The 22,900-nt window shown below is 42.8% G+C and overlaps 1 protein-coding gene across 1 annotated transcript in view; it reads left to right on the top strand.

Moving 5' to 3' along the window:
* Positions 1 to 22,900, top strand: part of TEX26 (testis expressed 26) — an 82,916-nt gene that overhangs the window by 9,403 nt on the left and 50,613 nt on the right. Inside the window, exon 2 of the mRNA XM_073613359.1 lies at positions 3,626 to 3,827. Coding sequence (XP_073469460.1) covers positions 3,626 to 3,827 — 202 coding nt within the window. The remainder of the gene's footprint in view (positions 1 to 3,625; positions 3,828 to 22,900) is intronic.

The following is a 22,900-nucleotide window of genomic DNA, read 5'->3' as shown; positions in this document are numbered from 1 at the left end:
CACTGATCTCCTAGTATCTGCACCCTATACACTGATCTCCTAGTATCTGCACCCTATGCACCGATCTCCTAGTATCTGCACCCTATGCACCGATCTCCTAGTATCTGCACCCTATGCACCGATCTCCTAGTATCTGCACCCTATACACTGATCTCCTAGTATCTGCACCCTATACACTGATCTCCTAGTATCTGCACCCTATGCACTGATCTCCTAGTATCTGCACCCTATGCACCGATCTCCTAGTATCTGCACCCTATGCACTGATCTCCTAGAATCTGCACCCTATGCACCAAACCCCCAGTATCTGCACCCTATACACTGATCTCTTAGTACCTGCACCCTATACACTGATTTTTTATTATCTGCACCCTATACACTAATCTCTTATTATCTGCACCCTATACACTGATCTCTTAGTATCTGCACCCTATACACAGATCCCCTGATATCTGAACCCTATACACTGATCTCCCAGTATGTGTACCCTATACACTGATCTCCCAGTATCTGCACCCTATACACCGATCTCCTTGTATCTGCACCCTATACACCGATCTCCTTGTATCTGCACCCTATACACCGATCTCCTAGTATCTGCACCCTATGCACCGATCTCCTAGTATCTGCACCCTATGCACCGATCTCCTAGTATCTGCACCCTATGCACCGGTCTCCTAGTATCTGCACCCTATACACCGATCTCCTAGTATGTGCACCCTATGCACTGATCTCCCAGTATCTGCACCCTATACACCGATCTTGTAGTATGAGCACCCTATACACAGATGTCCCAATATCTGCATCCTATACATTGTCACTTATACTACTTATACAGGGTTGCGTGGCGCTGCCACCATTAACCAGAAGTTCGTGGCTTTTTTCCAGTGCAAAGCACTCTCTGATTGAACGAGGTGGAGATTGTGACATCGCCATCACTCCTCCTTTCCACCCTGTCCTATTAAAGAACATTATGTATTCATTGGAAAGATCTCAAATTGTCACAGCTGTATTTACAATCAGAGATATTTGTGGATGTAAGCTAGCCTTGCCACATACAAAGAAGTTGTTGAAGCGTATATTGGAAAGAGAGGCCTTCTTGAACAGCATGCTGATGATAGTTTCTCCAAGCCTAGACTGTGCCATTGAAACTCTTAGCCTAGTGAAAAATAATACATACAGTGCCTTTGAAAAGTATTCACCCCCCTTGGCTTTTTACCTATTTTGTTACATTACAGCCTTTAGTTCAATGCTTTTTTAATCTGAATTATATGTGATGAATCAGAACACAAAAGTCTAAGTTGGTGAAGTAAAATTTGAAAAATATATACATAAAACTATTTTTCAGAAATAAAAAAATGATAATTGTCATGTGCGTATGTATTCACCCCCTTTGTTATGAAGTCCATAAAAAGCTCTGGTGCAACCAATTACCTTCAGAAGTCACATAATTAGTGAAATGATGTTCACCTGTGTGCAATCAAAGTGTCACATAATCTGTCATTACATATACACACACCTTTTTGAAAGGCCCCAGAGGCTGCAACACCGAAGCAAGAGGCACCACTGACCAAACACTGCCATGAATACCAAGGAACTCTCCAAACAAGTAAGGGGCAATGTTGTTGAGAAGTACAAGTCAGGGTTAGGTTATAAAAAAAATATCCAAATCTTTGATGATCCCTAAGAGCACCATCAAATCTATCATAACCAAATGGAAAGAACATGGCACAACAGAAAAAACTGCCAAGAGACGGCCCCACCCCAAAACTCACAGACCGGGCAAGGAGGGCATAAATCAGACAGACAGCACAGAGATCTAAGGTAACCCTGGAGGAGATGCAGAGTTCCACAGCAGAGACTGGAGTATCTGTACATAGGACGACAATAAGCCGTACGCTTCATAGAGTTGAACTTTATGGCAGAGTGGCCAGAAGAAAGCCATTACTTTCAGCAAAAAACAAAATGGCACGTTTTGAGTTTGCGAAAAGGCATGTGGGAGACTCCCAAAATGTATGGAGGAAGGTGCTCTGGTCTGATGAGACTAAAATTGAACTTTTTGGCCATCAAAGAAAACGCTATGTCTGGTGCAAACCCAACACATCACATCACCCAAAGAACACCATCCTCCTTTTTCAGCAGTCCGGACTGGGAAACTGGTCAGAGTTGAGCGAAAGATGGATGGTGGTAAATACAGGGATATTCTTGAGCAAAACCTGTAGCACGCTATGTGTGATTTGAGGCTAGGACGAAGGTTCACCTTTCAGCAGGACAATGACCCCAAACACACTGCTAAAGCAACACTTGAGTGGTTTAAGGGGAAACATGTAAATGTGTTGGAATGGCCTAGTCAAAGCCCAGACCTCAATCCAATAGAAAATCTGTCGTCAGACTTAAAGATTGCTGTTCACAAGCGCAAACCATCCAACTTGAATCAGCTGGAGTAGTTTTGCAAGGAGGAATGGGCAAAAATCCCAGTGGTAAGATGTGGCAAGCTCATAGAGACTTATCCAAAGCGACTTGGAGCTGTGATAGCCGCAAAAGGTGGCTCTACAAAGTATTGACTTTAGGGGGGTGAATAGTTATGCACATTGACTTTTTCTATTTGTTGTTTGTTTGCTTCACAATAATAAAAAAAAAAATCTTCAAAGTTGTGGTCATGTTCTGTAAATCAAATTAAACGATGCAAATCCATAAACAATCCATGTTAATTCCAGGTTGTGAGGCAACAAAACACGAAAAATGCCAAGGGGGGTGAAATCTTTTGCAAGGCACTGTACATGAATTAAAAAGATGGTACTTCTCTCTCTCTCTCTCTCTCTCTCTCTCTCTCTCTCCCTCCCTCCGGTCCCGAAACACTGGGATTAAAGATGGTACTTTTAACTGAATGGCTCTGTACACATAACTGTGTGTTTGCTAAGCATGGCTTTTGTAGCACCACAACAAGACATGCAATGTTCAGGCTGCAACAGGCCATCGAATTACGCTGATTCACCTGATGTAATTCTGGAGCAGAGTAACAAAGCTCTTGTCATCCTTCACATAGGCGTGCGCAGGGGGTGTGCCAGGTGTGCCTGGGCACACCCTAATCACCCCAAGCACATTAGCATTATCACTCTGTGTGCCGACGGGGAGATGGGAAATATCTCCCTCTGACCAGTTCTGTCATTAATAAAGTGCTACCATACCTCTCTTTCACTGCATCGGCTCTGCCATAAGAGTGTGTGTGTGTGTAATATACATATACACATATATACACGTGCATGTGTGTTTGAGCGTTTCGGTGCACACCCTAATGCAATAGGCTGCGCACATCTATGATCCTTCACCTGAATGTATGAACCTTAACACAGAAGTATCTCCCTACTGCCATTCTATGGGGACTGGCATCATCACTCATGGCATAATGACATCAGTGGACACTTGTCCTTGGCCCATCTACCTACAACAGAATGATCATTTGACAGTCAGTGAACAGAGAATATTTATACAGTAATGGAAATTGGAAACATATAATCAGTGTAGGTGACACTTTATTTTTGGGGTTACTGAAGTTGACAGTAGTGCAAAGCATTGGTCTAATATATGCCAGCTCATCTGTTTTATCTTATATTTTTATCTGCAGCTTAATGGTGATATCTTAAAGCCACAGTTTGTGGAACAACTGACCTATCTGAGAGATAAAAGCAAGTCACTGGATGAAAAAGGAAAATGTGACCGCTTGACGGCATGTCTGCTTATATCCTCCAAGCTAGGTAGCAGTATGAAGCCATCCAGACCTCCAGACAAGACTCCACAGAGACCAAAGACTGCTATGGCTGCTCTAGGTAAGATGCACGTCTGTCAAGCTATACATGATCCTCCGGGTAACGTTGATGTTATGTTTTCTAATGCCTGAAGAATTATCATTTGTAGTTTTCCTTCCCTGAGTATACAAATGATAATTCTATATGACACAGGAGATAATCAACTAAATGTGAACCTCAGTTTTCTAAATCACTATCCAAAAGTTGTATGACCATTCTCATCCCTGTGACTTTTGGAATGGCCTTAGATGGTGCGATATTTTTTTTTTCAGCAACTATGGGTTCCAGGAAAAGAAAATTGCTTGATTCTCCCATCAGCAGTCAGTATTGGTGGGGAGATCCCTCCTGTGGAGCAATTGTGTTCTCCTGGTGGGGGGAGCCATCCCAGCCAGAACACACAGTGATTATTGCTAGCAGCTATGGCTGCTGGTAATAATCGCATGAAAAATCCAACAAGCTGGTTGTACCCAAGTTAATCAATCGATCAAGTTGGGTACAGTCAGCCTGCCCATACATGGTTCAAATTCTGTCTGGTCCCAACCGAACCCGCCGAGATTCGAATCGTCTATGGCCAGCTTTACAACCCACAGCCATTCCCCAGCCCACTCCTGTACATATCCTAACAACTACCGCATCTTAATTGCCATTGCTACATGTATGTGTTTTCTCAGAGATTGTCCTACTTAACATTGGCTTAAACTTTGTGTATAAGTACTGCTTGGAGCAAAAAGGGAACACTCCACAAACTTGTCCTGAAAATTTGGATGTTAGTGCAAATATATGTAGCACTACCCACAAAGGGGCTGCTGAAGATTAAACAGGTTATGTTCCAAACAGTGCAGAGGCAGCCATTCAGCCATTCACTCTGGCTCATTAATCATCTAGGGGTTGTCTTTTGGAAGTTTATTTGCTAATAGAAATTTTGGAGGGCATTTGGGGTGATGCAGGATACCCCAAAACAGAACAGATCACTTCTTGCTTAGTAGCACTAGTATAGATAGACTGGAACAGTCCATGGTTCATGGCTGGGGACCATGAAGTAGTATGAGTACAAATAGAGGTAGACTGGAGCAGTTCACGGTTCACAGCTGGGGACCATGAAGTAGTAGGAACACAAATAAAGGCTTTTCTCTCTGGATACTGGTAAATAGACAGTCCATTGGTGTAGGATCTTGCAAAGCGGCCCAGTGTTTAGTCCATGGGGCAACAGGAGGCTTGCAGCCCCTCTCCTCTCAGCTAATAGATCCATCCCCACAGGGGGAAAAAAGATCAACTCCTTAGGGCTCCAGACTATTTAACAGCAACCTAGCTCCATCTGGGCACACCTCCCCAGGGATTGGCTAGGCTCTGCTGAATATTCAGACTGGACATTTGAATCCTCCCGTCCTAAGCTCCAGAAACTTCTAAAGGCAATGGGAAGTAATCAAACACTCACCCTGTAAAGTTCTAAGCAGACCAAGATTCACAAGACAGCCAACACATTTTGGGGCAAAACACATACCCCCTGCATCAGGGCTTAGTATTGTTTGTGGTGTTTGAGTGGAAACGAAAACTGCGCTATTAGCTAAAAGTACTTAAGCTGCAACTCAAGATGTTATACAACACCAAACAGAAATACAAAAAAAGGGGAAGCTGCGCTAAATAAATGAACCTATGAGTGGTGTATTTAGGTTTTGTGCTGCCCTAGGCCTGACTAAACTTGTGCACCCCCTAATTTAAATACGACCCACCCTTTCCTGTCAATGCCATGCCCCTTCCTGTTTAAGACCCGCCCTGTCATCTGTAAACCACACCCTTTCCTCTTTAGGCCCCACCTTTTCTTCTTATGCCCCGTACACACGGTCGGATTTTCCGATGGAAAATGTCCGATCGGAGCGTGTTGTCGGAAATTCCGACCGTGTGGGCTCCATCGGACATTTTCCATCGGATTTTCCGACACACAAAGTTGGAGAGCAGGAGATAAAATTTTCCGACAACAAAATCCGTTGTCGGAAATTCCGATCGTGTGTACACAAATCCGACGGACAAAGTGCCACGCATGCTGAGAATAAATAAAGAGATGAAAGCTATTGGCCACTGCCCCGTTTATAGTCCCGACGTACATGTTTTACGTCACCGCGTTTAAAACGATCGGATTTTCCGACAACTTTGTGTGACCGTGTGTATGCAAGACAAGTTTGAGCCAACATCCGTCGGAAAAAATCCTAGGATTTTGTTGTCGAAATGTCCGAACAAAGTCCGACCGTGTGTACGGGGCATTAGAGCTCCACCTCTTTCTCTCTGTACATTTACCACCTCCCCCCCATTGCACATAAATGGCCGGGTGGTCATTTCCTTGTCCTGAGTGGACGTTCAGGAACGTCCCTCAGAGCGAGTGCACGCAGCATGGCCACAAGGTGCGCTGCGGCTTGATCCTGTGATCATTATGATCACAGAATCCAGCTAAGCAGAGATCGGCCCTCCTGATCATGTGACGGATGTGTCCAATTACAGCCGTCACAATGTAAACAGAGACGCATCACAGCCGTCACAATGTAAACCCCGCCGAGCTCAGTTGGGGGGGGGGGAATCTGCAGATCTGTGACAGCTCTCTGTGCGAGAATGATTTTACACAGAGAGCTGTTACAGATCACCCCACAAACAGTACACCAAGCACCACTGTCACCCCTGTCCCCATACACATGTCTGTGTCCTCATAAAACATCTGTCCCCCATCACTGCCAACACCAAATAAACACTGATTTGGGTTATTTTTACCAAAGAAATGTAGCAGCATCTAATCTAATCAAAATGCTTTTTTTTTTTTTTTTGAAAAATTTCAGTCTTTTTTTATTTGTAGCGTAAAAAATAAAAACCCCAGCGGTGATTAAATACCACCAAAGAAAAGCTCTATTTGTGTGAAAAAAATGATAAAAATGTAATTTGGGTACAGTGTAGCGTAACTGCACAATTGTCATTCAAAGTGTGACAGTGCTGAAAGCTAAAAATTGGTCTGAGAAGGAGGGGGGTGAAAGTGCCCAGTATTGAAGTGGTTAAAAGTGGGTACCAAGTGCAGCCTCGTCAGTGCCCACCAAAGCAGCCTCGTCAGTGCCCATCAATGCAGCCTCACCAGTGCCCATCAATGCAGCCTCACCAGTGCCCATCAATGCAGCTTTACCAGTGCCCATCAATGCAGCCTCACCAATGCCCATCAATGCAGCTTTACCAGTGCCCATCAATGCAGCCTCCTCAGTGCCCATCAATGCAGACTTACCAGTGCCCATCAGCACAGCCTCATCAGTGCCCAATAAGGGTCTCCAATTGCATTCTAATAATACCAAATTATGTGCGCAGACTGCAGTTCCTATTTAAGCACCCATTCACATTGGGCCGATTTGGCATGCGATTTGACATGTGAAATAGCATGCCAAATTGGCTGCTGTTGCCAGCAATGGTGGTCTAAATTGGTGCGACGCCAACTTTGCGGCACCTCACCGATTCCCAAAAGTAGTTCCTGTGCTACTTTCGGCAACTTAGGGGGTGATTTGAATAGACATCTGTGCATGAACCCACAAAGATGTCTGTCAAATCACCCCCCAAAGTCAGACTGCATTGCTGGTTTGAAATTGTGCGAGTTCAACTGAACTTGCACAGTTTCTAACCTGCATCAGTGTGAACCTGGGCTGAATGTAGTCAGCAGGATGGTTAATAAAATTCAGAATGATCTATGATCAGAAATGACTCTTTTCTTCATATGTCAGAAGGCAGCATTAGGCTGGGTTCACACCTATGTGAATTGGACCCGCATCCAATTTGCATAGCAGGAGAATGTGACTGGCTCTCTATGGAGCCGGTTCACATATCTCCGGGGTCGGCTGTGGAGTACACTGCACAAAAACGCTTCTTTGGCTCTGTTTCAATGCCGAATTCAGGCAAAGATTCGGTCCCTGAAATGGAGAACAGGGATGCACAGCGTTCCTGTGCGATCCGAGGCCGCTTCCAGTGTGAACTGAGCCTAAGCCTAGATTCACATTAGAGCGATTTGTCATGCGATTTGAGATCAAATCGCATGACAATTCGCAGGCTATTGGAGGCAATGGCTCTGTTCCAATCGGTGTGACACTGATTTTGCAGCATCGTACCGATTTGCAAAAGTAGTTTCTGTATTACTTTTGCCAATTTCAGGTGCGACTTTAATAGACCTCTGTGAATGAAGCCACACAAATGTCTATCAAGTAGCACATGAAATCGCGCTGACCTTGCTACTTTGAAATCGCGCTACTTCAAGTAGTGTGATATCAAAGTAGCATCAATGTGAACCAGGGCTTAGAGATACAAGGAGCTATGAAAGGTTAACCACATATACAAGCAGACACTAAGGTGTTAAATGCCATTGATTCCAGAAGCACCAGCCTGCAGATATTGAGCTGTAAAGAGTTAATCATATATGTAAGCAGCAGTGTACATGTGTCCATTGAAACAGAGTAGTAAAGCACAGTAAGGACACAGAGGGTTAATTATCAGATAACAGGGAGATGATAGGAGAAACTAAGTGGAGCACAGATAAGCCCTGTGTGAGGTTTTCAAGGAGAGACAGTGAAGAGGATCGGGATTTAATTCTCACCCTCAGGCGCCTTTCACACGGACGGCTATTCTGCCGCAGTTAAAAGCATGTTTTTTTTCCTGTGGAGATCAAGACTCCAGGCACTGCGATCAGCTGCATTTGCACAGTGCGATTAGCTGCAGTCGCTTTTGGCTGCAGTTTGCTATCTCCATGGCAACCCGACAGGGTGCCGACTTGCACTGTTTGGTATGAATCTTGAGGGGGAACTCCACGCCAAATTTTAAATAAAAAAATGGCGTGGGTTCCCCCCCAGGGGCATACCAGGCCCTTCGGTCTGGTATGGATTTTAAGAGGAACACCTACGCCGAAAAAACGGCGTGGGGTCCGCCCCAAAATCCATACCAGACCCTTATCCGAGCACGCAGCCCGGTCGGTCAGGCTGGGGTACATGGTACCCCTACCCATTCACCTAGGGAAAAAGTGTCAATAAAAAAAACACTACACAGATTTTTAAAGTAATTTATTAGACAGCTCCAGGGGTCTTCTTCCGGCTTCGGGGGTCCTCTTCCGACTTCGGGGGTCTTCTTCTGGCTTCGGGGGTCTTCTTCTGACTTCGGGGGTCTCTCCGGTTCTTCTCTGTGCTTTCTGGGTCTTGCATGCCCCCGAAGTCGGAAGAAGACCCCCGAAGCTGGAAGAAGACCCCCGAAGCCGGAAGAAGACCCCCGGAGCTGTCTAATAAATTAATTTAAAAATCTGTGTAGTGTTTTTTTTATTGACACTTTTTCCCTAGTTGAATGGGTAGGGGTACCATGTACCCCATACTCATTCACATAGGGTGGGGGGCCGGGATCTGGGGGCCCCCTTATTAAAGGGGGCTCCCGGATCCGATAAGCCCTCCGCCCGCAGACCCCGACAACCAACGGCCAGGGTTGTCGGGAAGAGGCCCTTGTCCTCATCAACATGGGGACAAGATGCTTTGGGGTGGGGGGGCCGCACCCCCCATGTTGAGGGCATGCGGCCTGGTACGGCTCAGGAGGGGGGGGTGCTCGCCCGTCCCCACCCCCTTTCCTGACCGACCGGGCTGCGTGCTCGGATAAGGGTCTGGTATGGATTCTGGGGGGGACCTCACACCGTTTTTTTCGGCGTAGGGGTTCCTCTTAAAATCCATACCAGACCGAAGGGCCTGGTATGCCCTGGGGGGGAACCCACGCCATTTTTTAATTTAAAATTTGGCGTGGAGTTCCCCCTCAAGATTCATACCAAACAGTGCCGGGCATTGGCGGGGATCCGAGTCGGATCCCCGTGCTTGTTGCTCATTGGGAAAGGAAAAATCATTTTTCCTTTCCCGATGAGCAGCTCGGTGCTGTTATCCGCAGCTGACACAGTGCACTGCGATTACCTGCGGTTATGTGCGGATAGCTGCGCTAAATTGTCTGACTCGAGAGGCAGAGGGGGGCTTTTCTCGTGCGGGGGGGCGGCGCCGGCTGCCGCCCCCCCACAAAGTGCCGCAGTAAGTTTAAAATTTCTCTAGAATCCACACTCAAACATCAATACAAAAAAAGGGGAAGCTGCGCTAAATAAATTAACCTATGAGGCAATACCTATTAAAAATATGTGCACTCACAGTTATAAACGGTATATATAAAAATTGATGCGTGAAAAAACACAATACAAAAATATGAATCCACTGCCACAATGGGTGTGCACAGATGTACCAGTGAAATAACCTTCAGTTAAAAGCACAAAATCTAGTGGGTGTTGACTCAATAGTGTAGCAGTATGACTGAAATAAAAATTATACACATATGGTGACAATTAACCAACTAAATAGTGAAAATGGAAAGTGCTCAACTATACCAGAAAAATAATGAAATAGTTAAATGAATGATGGCAATAAGTCCATATGTGATGGTAGTGACAAAAAATATGTATATATATAATTCAAAAAAAATAAATAATTAAAATAGTCCGTGCAAAATGGTTATTAACTCATCCACGGTGACACAAACAGGGCACATTAAGAAAAATGTGAAAAAATAGCAATAGGAAATGCCTCCACCTCAGCACACACTGCCGCTTACCAGATCGCTATGGTCCCTTGTTACAGGGGACCATAGAGTGCAGATGGCTAATACCCCAGTCCGGGATCTCTGTGCAATACACTGGACTTCTTGGCCTCAGCAGTTAAGTCCTCACACGAATCAGGCACGGTTAGTGGATCCCCATAAAACAACAAAGGCTCGCATAGTATAAAACCTTCACATTTATTTTACACTTCGAAAGACAAATGAACACTTACAGTTAAGTAGAATAAAAATAGCGTTAAATACAAGCATAGATACAAGCAAATTGTATAAGGCTGGGTTCACACTATTGCGAATTGGATGCAGAATTTGCATTGCAGGAGGCTGTGACCAGCTCTCTATGGAGCCGGTTTACACATCTCGCAGTGGCTCCGGTGCGAATTGCACAGGAGTCCTGTGCGTTTTTTGGTCCATTTTAGGTCCGAATTCAGCCCAAAATTCAGGCTGAAATCAGACCTGAAATGGTGAATGGAGACGCATCGGACTCCTACCATGAGCCACTGCGATTTCCAGTGCGAAACCAGCCGAACGTATGGCCAACCTTCGGAAACATGAGGGTCCAGTGAATTGAAAACATGCAATACATGTACCAGGGTACCAGGGAAATTATAAACCTGTGCAAAGTGTGTGATTAGTAAACACTTATAATATGCCTGCACTTTTATCTGCATCTATGCATCCATCCATATAGCAGAACAAAACAGGTTTTTAAAATATGTCAGCTGTAACCACAAAACATACCAGATAAAAAAAAACATATTTCAAGGACTATGAAAAAGCAAAAAACCTGAGACTCCTTCTCTCTTTAAGTAAAAGTCAAAAAAAGTGCTAAGTGCTCAAATCCACTGCTGCCCCCTTAAAAAATAAATGAAGTGTCATATAAGACATATCAGAAAAACTTTCCGAGGGGGTGCTGTGATGACAACCATACACTGAAAAATATTTTAAAATAAAACAAAATAAAAAACAATATATATGCATCCAGTGCCAAAACAAGCGTATGCCAAGTGCCAGATAAAGTGATTCAAAATAAATGAAAAAAGTCCAGAAAAATATTTTTAAAAAACCCCAAAGTCCCACAAAAAAATTTCAGATTATTGTCCACCTTTGGATTCCAGTAATCTTCTTTCACCCAGTGATCTCTCACAAGCGGTGATATGAGAGATCACTGGGTGAAAGAAGATTTTTTCAGACTTTGGTTTAATTTGGATATTTTTTCCACTTTGATTTTTTTTTTTATCTATTTTTGATCACATTATTTGGCACTTGGCATACACTTGTTTTAGCACTGGGTGTATATATAACATTATTTATTGAATTGTATTTTGTTATAAAATATTTTTTTAGTGTATGGTTATCATCACAGCACCTCCTCAGATTGGAATGTTTTCTGATTTGTTTCATGACACTATATTTCAAGGACTGTGTTCATTTAGGTTAGTATCGGTTTGGGCAGTTGGGTTCTGTACTTGTCAAATTCACTCACCAGGATAATATGAATGGTCTGTTTCTAAGCAACCTAGCATCAAATAAACTGAAACTGCGGGAGGCCGTGTATTCTGGGATACAATCCACAGAACAAGTAATGGGTTTATAGAAAACGTCCTCTGCGTCTTTTATATCTGGAGTACTGAAGTACTTCAGGTAATTCCTGGAACAATCAGAGATTTTACAGTTCAGTAAGAAATGGTCTACAAACTACAGGAATAATCGTTAAGCACTTGTGATTGAAAGTGGTTTTCACATTTTGAATATGCGCCGATTGATTTAACAATATTAACTGTCATTGCACACAATATTCAAGTGCTGCTAATATTATTTTATGGGGCAATTAAGGCTTCATTTTTTTGGTATTATTTTACAAGAATTATTTTATTTTCTATTTATTTTAAGGGGGAAAATGTGTTAAAAAAAGAAAATCAAATCAAATATTAATAGTTTCTCATATACTCAAGCACAGCAAAGAATAACCAGAAATTAACTAACGGGCCAATGCTGACGCTTACCTCGTATATGTTTTTGCTAGAAAATTACGGTACTTAGAACTTTTTTTAGCAGAGCCCTAGAGAAATCAATAGCGGTCCTTGCAATTTTTTATGTCACACTGTTTTTGCGCAGCGATTTTTCCACTTTAACCACTTCAGCCCCAGAGGATTTGACTGCTCAATGACCAGAGCACTTTTTGCGATTTGGCACTGCGTCAATTTAACTGACAATTGGGCGGTCGTGCGACGTTGTACCCAAACAAAATTGACGTCTTTTTTTCCCACAAATAGAGCTTTCTTTTGGTGGTATTTGATCACCTCTGCAGTTTTTATTTTTTGCGATATAAACAAAAAAAGAGTGACAATTTTGAAAAAAAAGCAATATTTTTTACATTTTGCTATAATAAATATCCCCCAAAAATATATAAAAAAACATTTTTTCCTCAGTTTAGGCTGATATGTATTCTTCTACATATTTTTGGTAAAAAAAAAAAAAAAAAAAATCGCAAAAAGCGTATATTGATTGGTTTGCGCAAAATTTATAGCGTCTACAAAATAGTTGGGGATAGTTTTATGGCATTTGTATTATTAATTTTTTTTTATTAGTAATGGTGGCGATCTGCGATTTTTATCGGGGCTGCGACATTATGGCGGACACATCGGACATTTTTTACACTATTTTGGGACCATTGTCATTTATACAGCAATCAGTGCTATAAAATACATTGATTACTGTATAAATGACACTGGCAGTGAAGGAGTTAACCACTAGGGGAGTTGAAGGGGTTAAGTGTATCCTAGGGAGTGATTCTAACTGTGAGAGAGCTGTGATCACTGTCCTGTCACTAGGCAGAACGGGGAAATGCTTTGTTTACAAAAGCATCTCCCGTTCTTCCTCTCCGTGACACGATCGCGTACACCTGGTGGACATCCAGTCCGCGGAACCCGCGGTCATGATCACGGAGACGGTGGCGCGAATGCGCTCGTGACACCGCTTCTTAAAAGGGTCTGTACGCCCTTTTGCCTACCAGTGCCATTCTGCCGACATAAATCGGCGTGCGCTGGTCGGCAAGCAGTTAATGAGTTAACTAAAAAAAAAAACACAATCTATAACCCATTTTTTATATAAAATATGATTGAAAGATGATGTCATGCCACATAAATAGATTCCCAACATGTCATGCTTTAAAATTGCGCACGCTCATAGAGTGGCGCCAAACTACAGTACAGAAAAATCTCCATAGGCGATGCTTTATAAAAAGTTACCAGTTTTGAGTACCTTATAGGTAGAGCTCCAAATGGATGAAGCTGAGGGGAAAATAATACTGGGGGTATGCTAACCTGAGGGAGGAGGCGGAGGTGGACCTCCTATCACAATTTGGATTAGTAGCAAGGATGGGAAGTATCATCATAATGAGGGGATTTTAAATATCCATACATAGACTGGGCAGAGTGAACCACGCATTCGTCTAAGGCTCGCCAGTTCCTAAATGTCTTGCAGGACAATTTCATGGGTCAGATGGTAGACGCACCAACTAGAAATAAAGCGTTACCAGATCTACTGATTACCAACAATACAGACCTGATCACAGATGTGGAAATACGGGGCAATTTAGGAAACAGCGATCACAGGTCAATTGGCTTCAGTATAAATCACACAAATGGGAAACATAAGGGGAATACAAAGACACTGAATTTCAAAAGAGCCAACTTCCCTAAACTACGAACCTTGCTAGAAGATATAATTTGGGATAAAATCTTAGGAACAAAGAACACGGAGGAGAGATGGGTTCGCTTTAAGAGCATATTAAATAAGGGCATTAGCCAGTGCATCCCATTGGGTAATACATTTAAAAGAGTGAACAAAAGTCCTAGATGCCTTCAAAAAATACAAGGTTGAGGGATTATCATCAGCATTCAGACTTTATAAAGAATGCAACAAGAAATGTAAGGGTGCAGTTAGGGCGGCTAAGACAGAACACAAAAGACACATAGCAGAGGAGAGCAAAAAAAATCCCAAGAAATTCTTTAAGTATATAAACAGTAAAAAAAGGGAGGACAGACCATATTTATTTCAGGTACTTATATAGCGCCGTCAATTTACGCAGCGCTTTACATATACATTGTACATTCACATCAGTCCCTACCCTCAAGGAGCTTACAATCTAAGGTCCCTAACTCACATTCATACATACTAGGGACAATTTAGACAGGATCCAATTAACCTACCAGCATGTCTTTGGAGTGTGGGAGGAAACCGGAGTACCCGGAGGAAACCCACGCAGACACAGGGAGAACATGCAAACTCCAGGCAGGTAGTGTCCTGGTTGGGATTTGAACCAGCGACCCTTCTTACTGCTAGGTGAGAGTGTTACCCACTACACCACTGTGCCGCCCAATTGGCCCTATAGAGAATGAGGAAGGACATCTGGTTACAGAGGATGGGGAGATGTTGAAGGTATTGAATTTATTATTATCCTCAGTCTTCACAAGGGAATCAGGGGGCTTTAGTAACCAAAACTGCAGTGCTTATCCTCATGACATGTCACAGGAAGCACCCTAATGGCTAACAGAGGACACAGTTAGAATTAGACTTGGGAAACTTAACATTAATAAATCACCAGGACTGGATGGATTGCACCCGAGGGTACTTAGGGAACTCAGTCAAGTAATTGCCACACCATTGTTCCTAATTTTTACTGATAGTCTACTGACTGGAATGGTACCAGCGGATTGGAGAAAAGCCAACGTAGCACCAATATTTAAAAAGGGCCCAAAATACATCCCTGGGAATGACAGACCAGTTAGCCTAACATCAATAGTATGTAAACTCTTAGAGGTGATGATAAGGGACTATATACAAGATTTTAGTAATGAAAACGGTATTAGCAGTAATCAGCATGGATTCATGAAGAATCGTTCTTGCCAAACCAATCTATTAACCTTCTATGAGGAAGTGAGTTGCCATCTAGATAAAGGAAGGCCTGTAGACGTGGACCTGGATTTTGCAAAAGCGTTTGATACAGTTCCCCATAAAGGTTTAATGTACAAAGTAAGGTCCGTTGGCATGGACCATAGGGTGAGTACATGGATTAAAACCTGGCTACAAGCGCGAATTAAGAGGGTGGTGATAAATGGGGAATACTTGGAATTGTCAGGGGTGGGTAGTGGGGTCCCACAGGGTTCTGTACTGGGACCAATCCTATTTAATTTATTTATAAATGACCTGGAGGATGGGGTAAACAGTTCAATCTCTGTATTTGCGGATGATACTAAGTGGGCAACTACACGGCAAATGAGGTTTAATGTAAAAAAAATCTAAAATAATGCATTTGGGTGGCAAAAATATGAATGCAAACTATACACTGGGGGGGGGGGACCTCTGGGGGAATCTAGGATGGAAAAAGACCTGGGGGTCCTAGTAGATGATAGGCTCAACAATGGCATGCAATGCCAAGCTGCTGCTAACAAAGCGAACAGAATATTGGCATGCATTGAAAAAGGAGATCAACTCCAGAGATAAAATGATAATTCTCCCGCTCTACAAGACTCTGGTCCGGCCGCACCTGGAGTATGCTGTCCAGTTCTGGGCACCAGTCCTCAGGAAGGATGTATTGAAAATGGAGCGAGTACAAAGAAGGGCAACAAAGCTAATAAAGGGTCTGGAGGATCTTAGTTATGAGGAAAGGTTGCGAGCACTGAACTTATTCTCTCTGGAGAAGAGACGCTTGAGAGGGGATATGATTTCAATTTACAAATACTGTACTGGTGATCCCACAATAGGGATAAAACTTTTTTGCAGAAGGGAGTTTAACAAGACACGTGGCCACTCATTAAAATGAGAAGAAAAGAGGTTTAACCGTAAACTACGTAGATGGTTCTTTACTGTAAGAGCAGCCAGGATGTGGAATTCCCTTCCACGGGCGGTGGTCTCAGCGGGGGGCATTGATAGTTTACAAAAACTATTAGATAAGCACCTGAACGACCGCAACATACAGGGATATACAATGTAATACTGACATAGTCACACACATAGGAGGTTGGACTTGATGGACTTGTGTCTTTTTTCAACCTCACCTACTATGTATGAGTTACAGAAAAGGTCTCGTGCTAGAATTATTGCTCTCGCTCTGACGTTCGCGGGGATACCTCACATATGTGGTTTGAACACCGTTTACACATGTGTGCGTGACCTACGTATGTGTTCACCACTGCATGCGAGCACGGGCCACCATGTATATTATTTTTACACTGTCCTTTTATTTATTCATTTATTTTTCTATCACTTTTATTGCTATCGCAAGAAATGTAAACCTCCCTTGCAATAGCAATACAGCATGACAGGCAGTGTTAATTTTGGCAGCAAATTTTGGTTTAGTTTTAGTCTTAGTCTTTTGACTAAAATTCCATTTTAGTTTTAGTCGTACTTTAGTTATCTGAATTGTTTTAGTTTTAGTCGTATTTTAGTCGACTAAAAACAAATGGGTTTAGTTAAATTGTAATGCATTATTGAAGCATTTCTCTAGAATTTCCAAACTCATTATATACTGCTGGAGTAAAATTCCAATAACATATTATTTATGGTATTGAACATGCACTACAGACACAGATTTAACCATTGTGATATATAACGTCTTTATAAATAAAACCAAGTTTCATAAACAAAAAAAAATATTGCTTTTTGACAAGCAGAGGTACAACTTGAAAATATCAAAAAAAAACTGTAAACTCTATTGGCTGTAATGCCATAGCACATAATATCTGAATATATTACCAACATTAAATATCAAGAAAAAAATAAGAAAAGCCTTTTTCTTTATTTTTTTTCTTTTAGCAGCTTGGTAGATGAACCCTACATATTCTTATGTGGTGTACAGTGTTCATTTTGATGTCAAATTTCAATTTAGTTTTAGTCATAGTCTTTTGACTAAAATGTCATTTTAGTTTTAGTTGTATTTTAGTTATCTCAATTATTTTTGTTTTAGTCGTATTTAGTTGACTAAAACAGTATTAATTTTAGTCGACAAAATTAACACTGATGACAGGCCCACTTTATGGAGAGATCTGGGCTCTTTAAGACCCCAAATCTCTGCTTTGCCTTTAAAAGCAAAAGGTCAAAAAGATTTTTGATCTTTTGCTTTAACAAAAAAAAAAAAAAGCCTTGTTTACATGCTGGAGGAAGTGACATCATGACGTCGCTCCAAGCCTCCAAGGCCATAGAGATGAGCGGAGGCCATCTTGTCTTCGCTGATCTCTATTGCAGTCCATCACCGTACTATACCCCCAGAAGACATCACCGCTCACGAAACATGTAGGGGGTGTCCAATCTCGGGGGCCGTACGCACTTGTTATCAAGCACTGTAAGTGCTTCTTGGAATTATCAGCCTGCTGAATTTATCTTACTGCGAGATCTAATCTGTCAGTTGGAGTTTGAGTTTCTAATAAATACCAAGTTTTTATGGACTTCACGATGGATGCATGTCTTTCTTTTCTGGTAAGATATCTAAACTGATGGTGGAGTGATGGTCATCTTTCCTCGGTGGCAGTTGAGCCTGTGATCCCATTTCATGCGCTTTTGGTCATTATAGTGTTTGGCCCATCTGCTCTGGTAAGAGGCAGTGTGATTATCGCTATCCGGTGGTGCATTTCAGCTCCTTTCCTTTGCACTTCAAGTTAGAGGATCACATGTCAAGTACTCTGTGATGAGATCTTTGCACTGATGGGCTGTATATCTGCTCCTTTTTAGTGATGTGTGATGTATAGACACATTTATGCACTTTATATTGCAGGGAGTGTGACTTCAAATACATTTTTTTGTTTTATATATAACTTGTGATGAATTTGTTCACCATTTGTTTTTGCTGTTTTGTATTAAACTTTTTTTTGCACTTTATGTTAGAAGTTTTATATTGCACTTATTGCACTTTATGTTATAAACTATAGCGCTGCTTTGTCTTTTATCTGTGTAAGAAATTGGTATCACAATTTTTAGCTGGCTGCTTTTAATAGAATGGCTAGCCAGTATTACTTTTGTTGATACACAACACACCTTCATACAATGTAACTGACATAACTGGCTCAGGTAATAGTGGGTACAGTGCCTTGAAAAAGTATTATACACCTTGAAATTTTCCTCATTTTGTCTTGTTACAACCCACAACATAAATGTATTTTATTGGGATTTTATCTGATAGACCAACACAAAGTGACACATAATTGTGAAGTGGAAGGAAAATGATAAATGGTTTTCAAATTGTTTTACAAATAAATATCTGAAAAGTGTGTTGTGCATTTGTATTCAGCCCCCTTTACTCTGATACCCCTCACTAAACTCTAGTGGAATCAATTGCCTTCACAAGTCCCCTAATTAGTAAATAGAGTCCACCTGTATGTAATTTAATCTCAGTATAAATACAGCTGTTCTGTGAAGCCCTCAGAGGTTTGTTAGAGAAACTTAGTTAACAAACAGCATCATGAAGGCCAAGGAACACACCAGACAAGTCAGGGATAAAGTTGTAAAGAAGTTTAATAGAGGGTTAGGTTATAAAAAAAATATATATCCCAAGATTTGAAAATCTCATGGAGCACTGTTCAATCCATCATCCGAAAATGGAAAGAATATGGCACACCTACCAAGACATGGTCGTCCATCTAAACCAGTGGTTCTCAACCTGGGGGTCGAATTAAGATTTGCCAGAGGTCACCGAATCCAAGGCTGTTCCTTAAGCCCGCACCACTCTCCCAGCCTTTTTGCGGTTGCCCAGCAGGGCTATCCCTGGAGCCTGTGGCCGCCCAGCTGGGCTGTTCCTGGAGCCCGTGGCTGCCCACTCAGTCTCTTTGCAGGCGCCCATTCAGTTCACGGCATGGCTGGGGGGGCAGAGACTAAAGGTCAGCTGACTGGTGAGGAATGTGAAGTGGGAGGGGCTGGAGGAGACCCTATCTCCTGATTTCAGCATAGGTGTCACTGCTAGGAAACATCACAAATTCGGAGACACAGTGAAGCCGGAGACACAGTGAGTTACACTTCCTTGTGATTATAGTTTCCATTAAAAGGACTCAGGGAGCGCTAAATGTCCATGGGTTAGGGGTGCAAATTACTTGTTTTGCCTTGGGTGCTGACCCACGCTACAAAAATAATTTTACTGTTAGGGGTCCCCACAACTTGGGAAATTTTATCAAGGGGTCACGGCACAGGAAGGTTGAGAACCACTGATCTAAACTGACAGGCCGGGCAAGGAGAGCATTAATCAGAGAAGTAGCCAAGAGGCCCATGGTAACTCTGGAGGAACTGCAGAGATCCACAACTCAGGTGGGAGAATCTGTCCACAGGACAACTATTAGTCGTGCCCTCCACAAGTCTGGCCTTTATGGAAGAGTGGCAAGAAGAAAGCCATTGTTGTAAGAAAGCCATAAGAAGTCCCATTTGCAGTTTGCGAGAAGCCATGTGGGTTACACCGCAAACATGGAAAAAGGTGCCCCCAAAAAGACTTGCAGCTGTAATTGCAGTGAAATGGGGTTCTACAAAGTATTGACTTAGGGGGGCTGAATACAAATGTACCCCACACTTTTCACATATTTATTTGTAAAACATTTGGAAAACAATATTTCATTTTCCTTCCACTTTACAGATATGTACCACTTTGTGTTGGTCTATTACATAAAATCCCAATAAAATCCATTTACGTTTTTTGGTTATAACGTGACAAAATGTGGAAAATTTCAAGGGGTGTGAATACTTTTTCAAGGCACTGTAGATGGCACTGCAGCTTTTCAACTACCACTTTGACTACAGGATACAGTAAGTAGCCTTGTTTGTTGTATGAACCAATTGTCAGAAGTTAGTATTGCTGTCTGGACAACACACCTGTACGAAATAACCTACTTTAAATTTAGACAGAGTGTCTCTCACCACCCGACCTTCTGGGGTTTGTATTGACCTTTAGGCATTAAAGATATTTTGGATGGTAATAGTCCAGAGACACAAACATGACCTTTCTCTTCTTTTCTTCATGGCTGAGCCCCAACTTCTGTAACATCCTCTCCTCTGTGACTCTGCCTTGCTCTAGAAAGGCATGGACAGTTCTTTCTGATAACAGAAGCATACTGTATACCATAACTTTAAACATAAGAGAATTCTGTGCTTAGAAACAAGAAAATAAAAACTAATTTGCAATGTTATACACTATTAGTATTCAACAGCCAGCAAAAAGTCCATTTGATCTTGAACAGCAAAAAAAGCTTATTTATGTGGAGCTAAATTAGGATATTAAACGGAAAGGTCCATACAACATTCAGGATTCCATATCTGATAATGCTTCAAGCAAACTTAGTCTATATCAGTAATAAATAAGACGGGAAAACCCAACACCAACTTGAATGTGAAGAAGATAGCTCTCGGCACCAACGAGATCAAGCCCAGCAGCTTACCAGAAATGATGGACCCTCAAACTATACTATACTATACTCAAACTATACTGTGCACTAGATAATCCTCAGGGCCTGTTTACAATACATGTCAGACATCTCAAGTCTCCCGCAAGTCGCGGGAGCCTCCCGAATTTGACTGCGGGCTCCCGGACACCCGCGAGCGCCGGGTGATCTCCCGGCTGCTTCTATCACTCAGCAACAGAAAGAGCAGCCCGAGTGGCCAAATGGAGTACGGCTGCTTGGTCTGCTCTGTCTTCTGAGTGACAGGCGCAGGGGGGTCTGAATGCCCCCCACCCCCAGAGCAGAGCATGCGCCGTTCCAAAGCTGGCCAGGAAGCAGGCACAGTGAGGTCTTGGCACCTTTTACAAAATACAGCAGGGCTGGCCGGGGGAGCTAGGAGGACTCAGGAGTGAGAGCGGCCTCCTGGCCTCCTGACCAGTGGGCTGGTGTCCCTGCTCTCCACCGTGCCTTGTCTCTCCTGCCTGCAGATCAGCCTGACGGGCCCCGGACTCAGAGACTTTAGTAATCCACGATCCCTACTGCCCCGACCCTGAATGCAGAAGCACACGTGAGCAGAGGTATTCTGTAGTTTGAGGAGATGTGGAGGTGTGCAAGGTGTGTTTTATTCATTGTTGTGGCATGGCTTCATTCACTGCTTCTTCCTCTTCATGTCTGCATTCCCTGGCTACATGTGCTACCTGTGTCCGGGGGTGAAGCCTGTTGATTTCCTGCCTGCTGCTGCCATAAGCCTAAGTGTGTTCCCGAGGCATGTGGAGAAGGTTGAGAAGCGCTACAAGCCAAATAGTCGCTTTTGACATGAATTGCACAGCTTATTGCTTCTCCCTATCTATGTTTGCATTCCAAGGCTGTATATACTGTGCTCTGCAGAGAAGTCCTGTTAACTCTTCACTTGCTGCCACTACCATCTATTTACTTTGTAGCCTGCTCACATCCAAGCATAGTGAGGAGTGACTGTATGTGGACAATTTTTAATCATCAGTTTTTTGATATTACCAGCCCTATATAGACATTCACCAATAGTCAGGTGTACTTTTTGAACAGTTCATTTAGGTAGGTACAGTCACTATCTAGTGAAGTATACGTAGGTGTGCCATTATTCATTTCTCTTCTTGCAGCTGGTGTTTTGGGTACTTTTCTTTGATTTATGTGATCCTCCCTGTGTATCCGGTATGTTTCTGTGTAGGGGTTCTGCAGCAGCAAATGCATAATTTAAGCCTTCATTGGCTGTTGCAGGTCCAAGCCATTAGGCTGGTTTGCTGTGCCATTGTCAAACCTTTATCTGCAGTATCTCTCTGAGGACATTGTTCAGGTGGCCCTCATACTCAGTCCCCTATGCAAAATTCTATCTTATGGCTGCGCCATTCAATGTACGTGTGGACTGTATGTATTCATGGACTGTATGTATACATGGACTGTATGTATGCGTGGACTGTATGTATATGTGGACTGTATGTATGCGTGGACTGTATGTATACATGGACTGTATGTATACATGGACTGTATGTATATGTGGACTGTATGTATGCGTGGACTGTATGTATATGTGGACTGTATGTATGCGTGGACTGTATGTATATGTGGACTGTATGTATGCGTGGACTGTACGTATGCGTGGACTGTATGTATGCGTGGACTGTATGTATGCATGGACTGTATGTATGAGTGGACTGTATGTATGTGTGGACTGTATGTATGCGTGGACTGTATGTATACATGGACTGTATGTATGTATGGACTGTATGTATATGTGGACTGTATGTATGTGTGGACTGTATGTATGCGTGGACTGTATGTATGCGTGGACTGTATGTATGCGTGGACTGTATGTATGCGTGGATTGTATGTATATGTGGACTGTATGTATGCGTGGACTGTATGTATGTGTGGACTGTATGTATGCGTGGACTGTATGTATGTGAGTGTACCGTATGTAGTGTTATTTTGCCTAGTAAGATTGGGGGGGGGGGGGGTCCGCAGCGCCAGTGCGGAGTGTTGCCTCCCTGAAATGAGTTTGCCACCTCCCTGAAATGAGTT

The sequence above is a fragment of the Aquarana catesbeiana genome, linkage group LG02, assembly GCF_042186555.1.
Source record: "Aquarana catesbeiana isolate 2022-GZ linkage group LG02, ASM4218655v1, whole genome shotgun sequence".
In the NCBI taxonomy this organism is placed as follows: Eukaryota; Metazoa; Chordata; class Amphibia; order Anura; family Ranidae; genus Aquarana; species Aquarana catesbeiana.
Note: the sequence above shows the minus strand (reverse complement) of the source record. Positions and strands in the feature narration are given on the sequence as shown.